Source organism: Nematolebias whitei, chromosome 14 (genome assembly GCF_014905685.2).
Source record: "Nematolebias whitei isolate Nwh7 chromosome 14, NemWhi1, whole genome shotgun sequence".
In the NCBI taxonomy this organism is placed as follows: Eukaryota; Metazoa; Chordata; class Actinopteri; order Cyprinodontiformes; family Rivulidae; genus Nematolebias; species Nematolebias whitei.
The window spans coordinates 46,461,105-46,476,473 of record NC_056511.1 but is presented as its reverse complement, the minus strand read 5'-3'; the positions used below and the strand labels follow the sequence as shown (position 1 = coordinate 46,476,473).

Here is a 15,369-nt window from a genome sequence, read left to right as displayed (position 1 = left end):
TAAACTACTTTGTGGTCTTTTACTTATCACGGGGCTTCAGTTTTTCACTTATCACGGGGCTTCAGGGTATAGATCCCCCATGATAAACAAGAGACTACTGTATATTGATTGGGCAGCTTTTTGTGTGATGTGGTGGTTTTTAACAGATTTTTGGGCTGGAAAACCTCATCTCTATCTGGCAACACTGCTCAATAGTATGCGGTTGTGTCAGGAAGGGCATCCAGAATAAAAATAAATGTCTAGTCTTCATGCGAGTTAGTTCACTGCGTGACCCCTGAAGAAGGGAACAGCGGAAAGAAAAAAAATTAGCTTAACATGCATGTTTTTGGTCTGTGGAAGAAAACCAGAGTACCCGGAGAAAATCCATGCAGCACAGAGAGAACATGCAAACTCCACCCAGAAAGGCCCCCAGCTGGGATTTGATCTGGTGACCTTCTTGCTGACAGGCAGCAGCTCTACCAACTGACCCACCGTGCTGCTCTTTGTTAACATATTTCTTAAATATTTTCCTATTGATTTGTTCAAAAAAATTAATAATCCACCATAAAATATGACACTTTTAAGGTGAAAAAATGTGCCTGCACTAGATAACATGAACATTTAAAAAATTTAAATGAAAAGAAAAACATTAAGAAAATTTGAAGGGAAAAAAGAAGATTCTATAGGGTCCTACCAAGGTTTTTTTTTTTTTTTTTTCGCCAAAAGTCACAGTTGCAGCACATTGAGATATTACATTTAAGTAGCTCACCTCCAAATAGGTTATCCTAATAAAATACTAAATTAAACAGTGTTATTCTGAGCCCACTTTATAATGTGAGAAGAAACTTCAAACCTCAGTTAGGTGCTATGAGATGGAGAGCATGACCCGATGAAAGAGGATATACTGTTCTTCATCACAACTATTCAGATACCCTGACATACATTGATCAGTGCAAATTTATTAGTCCTGCAATGGACTTAAACTGATCTTCATGTGTTTAGTTCCTGGCAAACAACCAATGCAGACATGTTCCTGTTTTTAGTTTTCTACACCGCCTTATAATCTAGCCGGGGTTGTTTTTTTTTTTTTGCTACTTTTCATTTTGACTCTTCTTTTGGGTGCTATTTTCTTTTGATTTGCAAAATAAATAAATAATTCAATTTGTATGCCTCTTTTGTGACTGTCTGTTGTTATTCACTGTTGTCATCATTCTTTGTTAAGAAATCAGGTCTCTCTTGTAAAGTCCCCGATGCTCAATGGGACTAACCTGTCTAAATAAAGGTTGAATGAGTCTGTAGTGTGTATATATGTTTTATGAAACATGGCAGCAGCTGTCAAGTTGCTACTTGATTCCTAGTGAAAGTGTCACAACAGAGTCCAGATGGACTTGAAGTGTTCATCAGTGTCCAGTTGTGACTTCCTCCAGCTGTGCTCACTCAGAAGCCTTGTATATGGCAATAGGCCTCCAGGCTGGAAAAAAGAATGTAGAGGAACCAGAGTCCAAAGAGGAGCAAAGAAGTGAGGACTTTGGGGACCTGGGGGCCTCCTAGTTCACCACCAACAGATGGTCTTCGGCGTAGCATTAGTACACCCATACTGAAGAGGCCAAAAATGGTGAAAAGTGTGACAGAGAAGGCCAAAGATCCAGGATCCACATGAAATGCCTTTCCTTTGACCTCCCAGTACACAGCAGCCATGGTCCAGGCCACACCGATGCCCAAAAATACATTAACTGCATTACTTCCTGTCACGTTTCCCACAGATGCGTCTGCATACTGATCCTGGGTGGCAGCCACTTTACTGGCGAAAGTATCTACAAAAATGTTAGAGATTGAGGTTATTTAATAGTTTAAATAATTTCTCACACTTAAATGACATTTGTAATGTTTTGGTATTTGAGTAAACAGAACCTACATACCAGGAAGTGAAGTTCCCAGGGCCACAAAGACAACTGCAGTGACACTGTCTCTTAGGCCAACAGTGCAGCCAAAATGGGAAGCAAGGTCTCCAATAATAGCTGTCAAAACACCGATGACTGAGATTGACACAATAAAGCATGCCCAGCCATTCCAGTACCCGGTGGGTGGGACACAAGCAAACAGAATCTTCCAGAAAATGCAAAGTATGTGCATGAAATAGTCAAAGCAGTTGGGCATTTGCTGTGTTTCTCCCGCCTCATCTTCATCACCTGTTTAAAGAAAACACAAAGATCAATCCTACACCCCAAGTGGGGCGAGATTACAGTAATAACTGAAAACAATAAAACAGACTGTGTTGGCAGTTTGGCAAGTGTCATGGTGAGCTTCATCTTTTAATAGAATGGCTGAGTTAGTAAACCTTAATCCTGCATCTTACTAGACTGCAACTGTAGGAGACTAGTCAGTAACTCCAACTTGCAAAAAAGAAACCATAACATCCAATTCCACTGTTATGCAGATGAAACCCAGCTTTATCCGCCAACCACCTCCACCTTTTCACTGCCTATATGAAATCAAGGATTCAAGGATTTTTTTATTGTCATACCAGCTCACATTTGCATGTTTATGGAACGAAATTCGGACTCAGGTCCCATATCAAGAAACCTAACAATTAACAAATAAATAAATACAAAAGAGTATATATACATATACATATGTCACAGTTTACACTTCTCTGCTTTCCTGGGTTTTTCCTCTGCTGCTTCTACCAGCCTATTTTACATGCGACACCTCTCTCTCTGATTTCTGCTGATGGTTTCCACCTGTTTCTGGGTGTATATATACTTCCTGCTTTCTCCACTACATTGCCAGATCAACTGCTTGCTTCCAGCCAGTTATCCAGCGTACTCTCTTTGTTCACAGCTCTTTAATCTGGATTCACGCCTGTTTCCCTCGACCACGCTTTTTGCCTCAGCCTTCTGACCTTGTTGATGACCTATGCCTGTTTTTGGATTTCACCTTTGCCTCTCCCTATCGCCTTTGCCTCTCTCTATCGGTACTGTCTCCTCTTCAGATTTCTTGTATGAACCCTGCTCATACTCGACTACGCCTCTGGACTTCTCTTGGTCTCTGCAGCTCTGTGTCTCCGCTGGAGCGTCCCGTTACAACAAGAAAGGTTAGTGTTTCATCAGACAGTCTGTATTCAGATAACTACTCGTTATTCTGTCAAACACTAACCTTTCCCCTCTGTATCATTTTAGATACTTTTCCTGCCCCTGGACCTGAGACACCAGAAACTGTTTATTTACTCAATAAACATTTTAAAAACCTTTCTGAGTCTGCGTGTAGGATCCTCTGCCATCAGATCTCTGACAGATTGATCTGGCCAAACATGGATCCTACACCAGGCTCAGAATGGCACTCTGGTGTGGAAGGTGCCATCGGTAAATTAGAGACCGGCATGAATGAGATCATGAACATGCTTAAGATTCTAACTCCTCACTCTAACCCTCAGGACTCAAATCATGCCGGCAGTCCTGCATATGCTGGAACCACGAGTAACCCACTCCGGGAACCACGGTTGGCTCCACCAGAACTATTTTCAAGGGCACCGGACCAGTGCCGCCCGTTCCTAACACAATGTGAAATTCATTTTCAGCTCCAGCCCTCAACCTTCCCCTCTGAACGTGCTAAGGTGGCGTATACCATGTCCCTCCTGTCTGGAAAAGCTAAGTCTTGGGGAACGTCAGAATGGAAAAAGATTCAAGGTACTGCTACTCGTTTCATGAGTTTTCTAAAGAGCTGTGCAGAGTTTTTGACCCCATCCTTCCCGAAAGAGAGGCTGCTCGTGGACTGTTTTCAGTGAAGCAGGGAAAACAAAGAGTAACTGAGTACATTATAGATTTTCATGCTACGGCTGCTGGTAGTAAATGGAACGAAGAGGCACTAACTGATGCTTTCTACCAAGGGTTTAATGAGGAGATCAAGGACAACCTGGCAACCAAGCGATACCCGGACTCACTGCAAGACCTAGAGGAATTGGCGACAAGGGTGGTTCTGCGCTTGATGGAGAGATCCCGAGAACGAGCTGAGAGATCCAGCAGAGACAGAAGACCCCTTGAGGAACCCAGAGAGGCGCCCAGACGGCTTCCCCTGGGACCCCCCTCCTCCACCATGTCCACAAGAGACACCACCACAAGAGGAGCCCATGCAGATTGGATGCAGCTGTCTTACTCCAGAGGAACGTGAGAGGAGACGTCGGAACCGGCTGTGTTTCTACTGTGGCCAGGACTCTCACAACGTCTCTAACTGTCCGTTAAAAGGCCAGACTCAGCAAAGAAGAGGAGACTCCTGCTGAGTCAGGCCCAGAATCCAGTAATCTCCTCACCCTTCACGTTTCTAGCTGAGCTGTCCACTTCTGGTAAGACCTGCACCTCCATTAAAGTACTCTTAGACTCAGGGGCCGACTCTGAGTTCATGGACCTTCAGTTTGCCCAAGAACGAGGAATAAAACTGTTTAAATCCCCTAAACCACTGTCCATCGTAGCCTTATATGGTCACCCTCTTCATGACTCCTCTTTAATCTCCGAACCTGTGACTTTAACCATAGGGGGTAATCAAAAAGAGACATTACAGTTTCTTATTATCAAATCACCCCACTCTCCAATGTTTTATGTTATGAGTGCTTAGTGTATATTTAGTTGATGTTTTTCTTAGTTCATATCTTAGATGTTATTACTGTTTTTCTTAGACATTTTATTGTTGGATGTAACTGGGACCCCGTGTACATAATTTCGCTCCACCACATGTACCACATGAGGTGCGAATGACAATAAAGAAACTCTGACTCTGACTCTGACTCCTGTAGTCCTAGGGGCCACATGGCTTTCAAAACACAACCCACATATTAAATGGCAACAGAAGGAGATTGTGGGTTGGTTTGATAACTGTTTGTCATCTTGCCTCTTTGATGTGGTCATTCCCTCAATGTCCAAGAACAATATTAAAGAGACTTATTCAGATCTTTCTACAGTTCCAGAGGAGTACCTTGACTTGAAGGAGGTTTTTAACAAAGTCAAGGCCACCTCTTTACCACTGCACAGGTCTTATGATTGCCCTATTGACTTGGTTCTTGGTTCTACTCCCCCTAAAGGGGCCCTGTACTCTCTGTCTACTCCTGAACAAGAAGCCATGCAGGAGTACATCAAGACCTCGCTTCAAGCCGGCATCATCAGGCCTTCTACCTCTCCAGCAGGAGCTGGTTTCTTCTTCATGGGGAAGAAGGATGGATCCATAAGACCCTGCATAGACTATAGAGGGTTAAACAAAATAACCATAAAAAACAAATACCTTCTCCCGTTAATGTCATCCGCCTTTGACCTTATCCAAGGCGCTTCATTTTTTACCAAGCTCGACCTCCGTAATGCGTACCATCTGGTGCGCATACGTGAGAGAGGTGAGTGGAAAACGGCCTTCAATGTACCCAATGGTCATTATGAATATTTGGTCATGCCTTTTGGCTTGACCAATGCCCCAGCTGTGTTCCAGTCTCTGGTCAATGATGTCCTGAGGGACATGGTTAATCAGTTTGTTTTTGTTTATCTGGACGGTATTTTAATTTTCTCCAAGGACCTAACCTCACACAAGAAACATGTCAGATCTGTTTTCACCCGGTTATTACAAAATAATTTATTTGTCAAAGCTGAAAAATGCAATTTCCACCAGTCCTCCACATCTTTTCTCAGTTTTAAGATTTCACCCAATTTAGTTGAAATGAATAGCGACAAGGTGTCTGCAGTACTAGATTTGCCAGTACCCAAAGACCGGAAACAACTGCAGAGGTTCTTGGGGTTTGCTAATTTCTACCGGAGATTTATTAAAGACTATAGCCTCATTGCTAATCCCCTCCATGTTCTCACCTCCTCCAAGAAAAAGTTCCTATGGACAGAGACAGCTGATTTAGCATTTAAAGAATTAAAGACTTTGTTTTCTTTTGCCCCTGTTCTCCATACCCCCAACCCATAAGTACAATTTATCGTTGAGGTAGATGCATCTAGTGTGGGTGTAGGGGCAGTGCTTAGCCAACAAAATAAGGAAGGAGTTATTCATCCCTGTGCTTTCTTCTCCAGAAGCCTATCGCCAGTTGAGCGAAATTACGATGTCAGAGAACATGAACTGATCGCTGTTAAGCTGGCGCTGGAGGAGTGGAGGCACTGGTTAGAGGGCGCCCAGTTCCAATTCCAGGTTTGGACCGACCATAAGAACCTCAAGTACCTTAAGTCGGCCAAACGCCTCAACCCTCAACAAGCCAGGTGGGCACTTTTCTTTTCCCGTTTTAACTTTGCCCTCTCCTATAGACCCGGTCACAAGAACACAAAACCTGATGCCTTCTCTCACATCATGGAGGAGGATTCTTGTTCCTTGCCTCCTCCTGTCAGTGAGTTTATCCTTCCCAACTCTGCCCGCCTGGCTGTCACTCAACTGGAGCTGGACCTACGACAGGCCAACCAGTTACACCCTCCTCCAACCGCCTGTCCCCCTGACAGATTATTTGTACACCCTGAGTTTGTCCAGGAGTTCCTCAAGTTTTGCCACAGCTCCCGCCTAGTTTGTCATCCTGGTTTTTCTAAGACTATTTCCTTAGTTCGCGCACAGTTCTGGTGGCCCACATTAAACCAGGACGTGCGCTCTTTTGTTTTATCCTGTCCTGCCTGTTCCCAAGCCAAGTCCTCACAATGTCCCCCCTCTGGTCTCTTCCATCCACTTCCTATCCTGTCATGCCCATGGTCCCACATCAGTCTAGATTTCATTACTGGTCTTCCTCCCTCTGCCGGCAACACTGTCATCCTGACGATTGTTGACCGTTTTTCCAAGATGGTTCACCTGGTCCCTCTTCCCAAGCTTCCCTCAGCCTAGACCCTGGCTGGGATCATGTCATGTGAGGTCTTTAGCCTGCACAGTCTGCCCACAGATATCGTTTCTGACAGAGGACCTCAGTTTGTCTCCAAGTTCTGGAGAGAATTTTGCGACCTCCTGGGGGTCTCCATTAGCCTCTCCTCTGGCTTTCATCCCCAGACTGATGGCCAGATGGAGAGGGCGAACCAGGAGGTTGAGGCCAAGCTGAGGATCCTCTGTCAGAAAGATCCCCACCTGGTCCCCCAACCTCTCCTGGGTCAAACACGGCCTCAACACTGTCCCTTCCTCTGCTACCGGTCTGTCCCCTTTTTACATGGTTTTTGGTTTTCAGCCCCCTTTAATCACCACCCAGGAACGTGAAGCTCAAGTGCCCTCTGCTCACCAGTCAGCCTTACGCTGCCAACATGTATGGCGGAGAACCAGACGAGCCCTTTTGCAGACCTCCACAGCCTACGTCAAAGGGGCTAACCGGCGGAGGTCTCAACAACCCACTTATCGGGAGGGCCAGAAGGTATGGCTCTCCACCAAAGACCTCTCATTAAAAGTAGAATCACACAAACTTGCTCCCCGTTTTATTAGCCCTTTCCCCACATCCAAAGTCATTAACCCAGTTTCTGTCTGTTTATCGCTACCCAAATCCATGAGAATCAACCCATTTCACGTATCCAAAATCAAGCCCTTTTTGCCCTCCCATTTTTTCACCCCGCCCGGCTCATTGATGGGGCATTCGCCTACACTGTGCACCGACTCCTCCGCTCCAGGAGATGGGGCCGAGGAGTCCATTACCTGGTCAACTGGGAGGTATACGGCCCAGAAAAATGTTCTTGGGTCCCCTCCCATCACATCATCGACAAGTCCCTCGTCAGGGACTTCCAGCGCCTTCACCCGGACAAACCTCGGGGTGCATCAGGTTCCACGCCTTAAGGGGGGGGGGATCTGTCACAGTTTACACTCTGTTTTTTCCTTTTCTCATCACTCTGTTCACTGTTCAACTTTTTCTTCTCTGCTCTCCTGGGTTTTTCCTCTGCTGCTTCTACCAGCCTCTTTACATGCCACACCTCTCTCTCTCTGATTGCTGCTGATGGTTTCCACCTGTTTCTGGGTGTGTATATATACTTCCTGCTTTCTCCACTACATTGCCAGATCAACTGCTTGCTTCCAGCCACAGTTATCCAGCATACACTTTTTGTTCACAGCTCTTTAATCTTGATCCACGCCTGTTTCCCTTGACCATGCTTTTTGTCTGTCCCTTTTGTGCCTCAGCCTTCTGACCTTGTTTACGACCTACGCCTGTTTTTGGATTTTGCCTTTGCCTCTCTCTTTCAGTACTGTCTCCTCTTTGGATCTCGTGTATGAACCCTGCTCATCCTAAACTACGCCTTGGACTTCCTTGGTCTCTGCAATTCTGTGTCTCCGCTGGAGCGTCCCATTACAACAAGAAAGGTTAGTGTTTCATCAGACCGTCTGTATTCGAATAACTACTCGTTATTCTGTCAAACACTAACCTTTCCCCTCTGTATCATTTTAGATACTTTTCATGCCCCTGGACCTGAGACACCAGAAGCTGTTTATTTATTCAATAAACATTTTAAAAGCCTTTCTGAGCCTGCGTGTAGGATCCTCTGCCATCAGATCTCTGACACACACACACACACACACACACACACATATATATATATATATATATATATATATGGCGTAACTGGTAGAGCTGCTGCCTCTCAGCAAGCAGGTCCTTGGTTCAAATCCCGGTCCGGGGCCCATTCTGGGTGGAGTTTGCATGTTCTCTCCATGCATGCGTGGGTTTTCTCCGGGTACTACGGTTTCCTACCATAGATCAAAAACATGCATGTTAGGCTGATTGGTAACTCTAAATTGTCCCTAGGTGTGAGAGAGTGAATGGTTGTTTGCCTTGTTTGTCTCTATGTGGCCCTGTGATGGACTTGCGACCCATCCAGGGTGTACCCTGTCCCTCGCCCAGTGATTGCTGGACATGGGCACCGACGACCCTCGTGACCCAAAATGGAAGAGGTGGGTTAAAGATAATGGATGATTAGCTGTTCCCCACAGTATTCTGTGCAGTCTTAACCACCCTCTGCAGAGCCATCCTCTCAGTAGCAGTGCAGCTGCAGAGATATCTTTCCACCACACATCAATAGAAGCTCCTCAGGACAGAGCTCCCAAGTCCAACTCTCTGCAGCTTACTGAGGAAGTTGAGATGCTGGTGGGCCTTCTTGACCAGACAGGAAGTGTTCTCACATCACTGGATGCATGCACCCCCAGTTACCTGTAGCAGGAGACTATCTTCACAGCTGCTCCTCCGATGTGTAGGGGATGAAGAGGATCCTTGTCCCTTCTAAAATCCACCACCATCTCCTTGGTCTTCTTCACATTGATACAGAGATTGTCTCTGTACCACTGCACCATGTGTTCCACCTCCTGTCTGTATTTGAACTCATCATTGTTCGTGATGCGTTCCACTACTGCTGTGTCATCAGAAAACTTCACTATATGGCTGTTGGAGTGTCTAGCTGAGAAGTCAAATGTCAGCAGAGTGAACAGGATAGGGCTCAGCACACAGCCCTGGGGCAAGCCAGTGCTGAGGGTGATGGAAGAGGAGAGGATGTTGTGGATACTGACAGTTTGAGGTCTGTTGGTCAGGATGTCCAGAATCCAGTTCCCCAGTGTGAGACTCAGTACAAGAAAGGAGAGCTTCTGCTTGTGCATCCCTGACGTTGTAGTTCATAATGCAGTAATGCACTGGATGCTCTTCCACATGCGCCGGGGGTCATTGGTGATGAAGTGACCCTGACTTTTCTGGGAGTATATGGCTTTGGCCCTTGCAATGCCTGTAGTCAGTCTTTTCCTCGCCTCTCGGATTGCTGATGCCTCACATGTCCTGAACGCAGCGTCCCTAGCTTTCAGCAGAGCTCTCACCTCAACATTCAGTCAGGGTTTTTGAATTGGATAACAGATTATTGTCCTAGTGGTGATGACATCATCAGCACACTTGGAGATGAAGCCAAGAACAGAAGAGGTGTATTCCTCCAGGTCCACCTCTCCCTCTTATGTAGCCACCTCTCTGTATACCTGCCAATCTGTGCACCGAAAATGTAGCTGTCTTCTTTGTTGGCCTAATTCGTCTCATCAGCGGACGATATGCTTGCGCCAGCAGGATTGAGATGTGGTCGGAGAGGCCAAGATGGGGGCAAGGAAGAGCTCTGTACGCACCATAAATGTTAGTGTGCACACAGGTCAGATAATGGTTCACCAGCAACTTCATTAAATTGAACAGTGACAAAAATGAAGTTCTTCTCATTGTCACCAAATCAACCCTTGCAAATACTAGTAACTTTTCCATTCTCGTCAACAGCACCTCTGTTTCCCAATGGCCCCAGGTTAAGAGTCTGGGTCTCATCCTAAACAATACATTATTTCAAACCCGTGTCTGTAATATCACTTGTTCAGCTTACTTTCACCTTTGTTATGTTATTCGCCTCCATCCATCTCTGTCACCCAACTGCTATTCTGGCTGACACATTGGTCACATCTCACCTAGATTTCTGTAACTCCCATTATTTTTGTTTACCTGCAGAATCCATCCATAAACTCCAGCTGGTCCAAAACCTTGCTGCTCGCATCATCTCCAGAATTCCTTCCACCAGTCATATAACCCTTGTCCTCCAGCATCTTTACTGGATCCCATTAAATATTGTATTTCATACAAAATCCTGCTTTGCACCTTCAAAAACCCTCAACAACTTTGCCCCTCAGTATCTCACAGAACGCCTACACATCAACACACTCTATTGCACTCTCAGGTCCTCCTTCCTCCCAACTCACCCAGTCTTCCTGTTTGACCACTATGGGCTCAAGAGCATTCAACCACTCAGCACCCCACATCTGGAACTCTCTCCCCCTGGACATCAAAACCTATCCCACCATCTGCACCTTCAAATCCCACATCAAAATTTTTCTCTTTAAATAGACGTACTCATTCTGACCTCCTCGTGGTAACTGTATTTAAGTTATGTTATGCATGATGTTTATATTGCTATTTTTTTCATTTGTTGTTTTTATTGTACAATGTCCTTGAGTGCCATAAAAGGTGCCTTCAAATAAAATGTATTATCATTATTATTATTATTATTATTATTATTATTATTATTATTATTAATAAAAAAAAAGTAAATTTCATCTGCAGTCTTATTGAATTCTGAACGTTTGCAACCAAGTGACCAGCACACCATGGAACTCTGTTTCACACAGCCAATTCTTAAAAATCACAGTCTACTTTCACAAATACAGCTTGAAAACTGTATTTTTATAATGTAATATCCATAACTATATTTTTGGCTGCATGTATGATTCTGCTCCCCACCCTCACCCACATCATGCCCACCTTGTAGGTCACTGAAATGCACTTTAAAATTAAACTACTGTACACAGATTTGGACTATTTATTTATTATTAATAATTGTAACAAGTAGAAAAGGAGCATTTTAATCAGGGCTCTAAGTGTCTTTTATTGGAATGATAAATCATATTTAGAGTATTTATTACTCTTTTATTTTTCAGATCTCAACAAAAACGCAAGATGTTTTTTATAATGTGGAAAATTTAATTATACTTCAAATGACTAAAGAGACTAAATTTACTGTTTCTAGAATTTATTTAGAAATGTTAAGAAATCAGAATAAAATAAACAAAACTATAAACCATTCAAATAATGAAATTAAATCAACACAACAAAATAAAGTCACTTGCATTTCAGTGGAAAAATAATGATATTAGGTTTCAAGTGATCAATTCTAATTTAGACCATAATAATAACTATAATAATGATGATGATGATGATAATAACAAACAAGTTAGATTCTATATGTTTATTAATTTACCAGTAGTGTGATTAATGTTACTTGTACACCAGGAATTAAAAGAAAACCTTGTTAAAAACTGAAGTAAATTGGATTGAATATATTACACAACATCTAATCCTTTAATCGTTTCAGCTCAGTTAAGCTTGTTTCAATTTTTATCTGATATGTAAACAGTTACCTCCACATAAACATGACTATTAAAACATTCTGTTTGTTCTGAATTTTAGACTTGAAAAAGAAATGTTTCATGTTTCTGTATTTCTAAGAACCAGTCACTGACCTGCACTGAGCGTCACTGCTTCAACGAACTGCTCCCTCCACGAGCAGGTGCCGATCACCATGGCCAGATTTGTGTCTTTGAGGAGTTTGTCCACGGTGCCCTGGTCCAACAGAATGATCATGTTTAGATTTTTTTAAATTTTGAATTAGTTGAAACAGTCATAAAACAAATCAAACCAACACAACGACTCATGAACTCACTGTATTTTACATTAAACATTGACACTCATTGATAACACTGCTGTGATGCACAACCTGAAAACATTTGGGAAGAATCGCAGCACACACTCATGCACACGTACATGCTGGTATCCAAACACTTTATCAGCAGAGTCAAACACATGCAACAGCAAACTGGAGAAAACTGTACCTGGTCTATTACTCCATTGGGTGTCTGATGTGTGAAAAGGTGGTTAATGAACAAAAACTTTTTCATAATTCAAGTGACATGTGTCATCTTTTAGATTACTGTAAAGCTTTAATTAAAATTATCCACTTTCAACAGTCTCAAAAGTAATAGTTAGTTGTTTTATTTAGTAATCCATTTCACCAAATAATAAACTAGACCAGGGCTATTCAACAAAACTGCTCAGTGGGCGACAGTTTCTTAAAGCCAGCAGCTCGGGGGCCGGACATCCAGCGATTAAAGTCATTATGTGAATAAACCAAGTTTTACAATGATCTGGTACCTTTTACATTTGTTTATTGTATTGCATTTAATCATAAATACAATAAACAGAACCCCAAAACCCAAACCCAGAAGCCCCACCCCCAATTTTTATTAATGTTTTTAATGAAGTGGACCAGATTGAAGTCACCCGCGGACTGGGAATGGGCCGCAGGCCGCCAGTTGAACAGCCCTGAACCAGACCGTTTTCATTCACAAACCTTAAAGCTGCATGCTTCTTCTATTATGACTTCCACCCTGCTATGTTCTCCTAGAATGGGTTTACCCATTTCAGAAATTCTCCTGGCTTCTATCTCCTCCGGTGTGGGGTTTCCTGTCAAGGAGCACAGACTTTCATTGTATTGTCTACCATGAACTTGTGAAAATGCACACGATATCTCATGCGGAAGTTTGCGGCAGAAACAATAAGTTACACGACGGACCATGAAGCTACAAGGGACACCTGTACTGTTCCTTCAGTGCTACCAAGGATGGCCCATGACTGGTTGGAACTTCTCTGAAGGCGTTCTCTTTGGAATATAATTCCTTTTCTTCAGTGAACTAGGAGGCTGTCATGGGACACCTCTTAAATTTCTTCTTCAAGATTTAGTCCACAATGATGAGTCTCTCGGCCCACTGTGCTTGTTCAGGATGGGAGACTGCAACGAAGCCAAGATTCAACTTGTCTGCTGGATTCCTTAGATAGAGAACTTTACTAACTGGATTTTATGTGAATGTTCCTGTAAAGTGCCTGAGACAACTTTGCTGTGATTTGGAGCTTTATAAATAAACTGAACTGAATTGAATGGTCACCAAGTTGTGATGGCTGACCCCACCAAAGTTTCCTCTGATGGCTCATGGAGTTGGTTTGTAGGGACTCGATGGCCATCTGGACTGGCACTGAGTCCGAGTGGGGGAATATGTAGCATGAAGCTGCACTGCTCTAACTATGACCCCTGACCCTTGGGTGTCTTCCAGACTCACCATGAATTGTTTTCTTTAAAGTTCAATTTGACCTGAGTAATATCTGATGTTTGTCCACATGTCCGGTCCTTGGACACACAGTCAGCTACAGTCCGACTAATGTTCATCTTATTTTTGCTGTTTCTAAGAAAGAAAACCAAATCATTGATGAAGTTTGTTTTATTTCGTTAACAAGTGTGAACATGAATCATTTTCATGATTGTTTTCGGTCATCATAATGAAATAATATGAAATATTATGATGTGAATAACGTATTTCTTTCTCCTGTTTTTCAGAAGATAACTTGTTCCTTCAGAGACACCGGTATTAAAAGCTCATCGAGCCGGAGCGCTTAGCTTCAGAGGGGAAGTCAAAATAATCTTCTCAGAGCTGTTGCTTTGCACAAAGACCTTTGTGTGAAAAGTGGTTCGTTTTGGACCATGACCCGGGCAGTTTGCCTTGGACTCCCAAACCCAAGGCCGGATTAACCATATGGGCAACTTCCCAGGGGCCCACGATCTCCAAGGGGCTGTCACGATCCTCAGTGTTGGAACCCAAATGCAGAGAGGCGAGCGAGGCAGGAGTTCAAAAACAAAAACAATTTATTTCAATAACAAAACAAAAAGCTGTCGGTGCAGCAAAACTTACTTGGGCAACAGGATCAGGAACAAGGCAAAGCAGATGATCAGGTGGACAAGAAACAGACAAGATAGAAGAGGACTGAGATGTCTGTAAACACAGAACAATCACCGGACAAAAAGTGAAGGAGAGACAGGCTTTTTATGAGACAGAGGGAGAGTGAGTAACGAGAGCACCTGGGCAGGTGGCTGATGAGGGACAGGTGTGAATGATAAAGATTGAGTGGAGAGGCAGACTGAGGAGTGAGTGGAAAATAACAGAATCAGATAAACAGAAAATCACACACAGAGCAGAACAACAAAAATATAAAGAGCAGACAGAGACAGAACCTAGAAATGGAAGGAAATGATTTAGTTTGTGGGATGATTGTTTGACGATATAAATGTTGGTTCCTGGTTGCAGCTTGAAGGAGAAGGCAGAGGCTTAGGCAGATGGGGGGGGCAGCGGGGGCCGCTGACCGTGACATAGCCCCCCCTTAAAGGTCCGGCATCCTGACGGACCACCAAAGAAAAAGAACTAACAAGGACCGGGCGGGTGGAGGGGGCACCGGAGGTGGGCAAAAGGCAGGTTGGAGGTCCGAAGGGACCATCGTTCAGGGGGGCGGCCGGGACGCCGTCCAACACGGGACCATCGTTCAGGGGGGCGGCCGGGAGGCCGTCCAACACGGGACCATCGTTCAGGGGGGCGGCCGGGAGGCCGTCCAACACGTAGGACCTTGGAGGCCGCAGCTGGCGGCGTAGACACCTTGGAGACCGCAGCTGGCGACGTAGACACCTTGGAGGCCGCAGCTGGCGACGTAGACACCTTTGAGGCCGCAGCTGGCGACGTAGACACCTTGGAGGCCGCAGCTGGCGGCGTAGAAACCTTGGAGGCCGCAGCTGGCGGCGTAGAAACCTTGGAGGCCGACTCTGGCGGCGTAGGTGACGAGGAGGCCGTGTCTGGCGGCGTAGGCGACTTGGAGGCCGCGTCAGGCGGCGTAGACGACTTGGAGGCCGCGTCAGGCGGCGTAGACGACTTGGAGGCCGCGTCCGGCGGCGTGGACGACTTGGAGGCCGCGTCCGGCGGCGTGGACGACTTGGAGGCCGCGTCCGGCGGCGTGGACGACTTGGAGGCCGCGTCCGGCGGCGT

At 44.7% G+C, this 15,369-nt stretch overlaps 1 protein-coding gene across 3 annotated transcripts in view; it reads right to left on the bottom strand.

Moving 5' to 3' along the window:
- Positions 1-1,410: 1,410 nt before the first annotated feature.
- The window catches only part of slc8a2a (solute carrier family 8 member 2a), a 53,568-nt gene continuing 39,609 nt past the window's right edge, over positions 1,411-15,369 (bottom strand). For 2 of the 3 annotated variants that reach the window (XM_037687632.1, XM_037687631.1), the window contains 5 exons: positions 12,861-12,973; positions 11,974-12,073; positions 10,724-10,732; positions 1,899-2,168; positions 1,411-1,793 (listed from right to left, as the gene is read on the bottom strand). In XM_037687632.1, coding sequence (XP_037543560.1) covers positions 1,417-1,793; positions 1,899-2,168; positions 10,724-10,732; positions 11,974-12,073; positions 12,861-12,973 — 869 coding nt within the window. In that variant the 3' untranslated portion in view covers positions 1,411-1,416. The remainder of the gene's footprint in view (positions 1,794-1,898; positions 2,169-10,723; positions 10,733-11,973; positions 12,074-12,860; positions 12,974-15,369) is intronic. The other variant, XM_037687630.1, reaches the window with a different exon arrangement.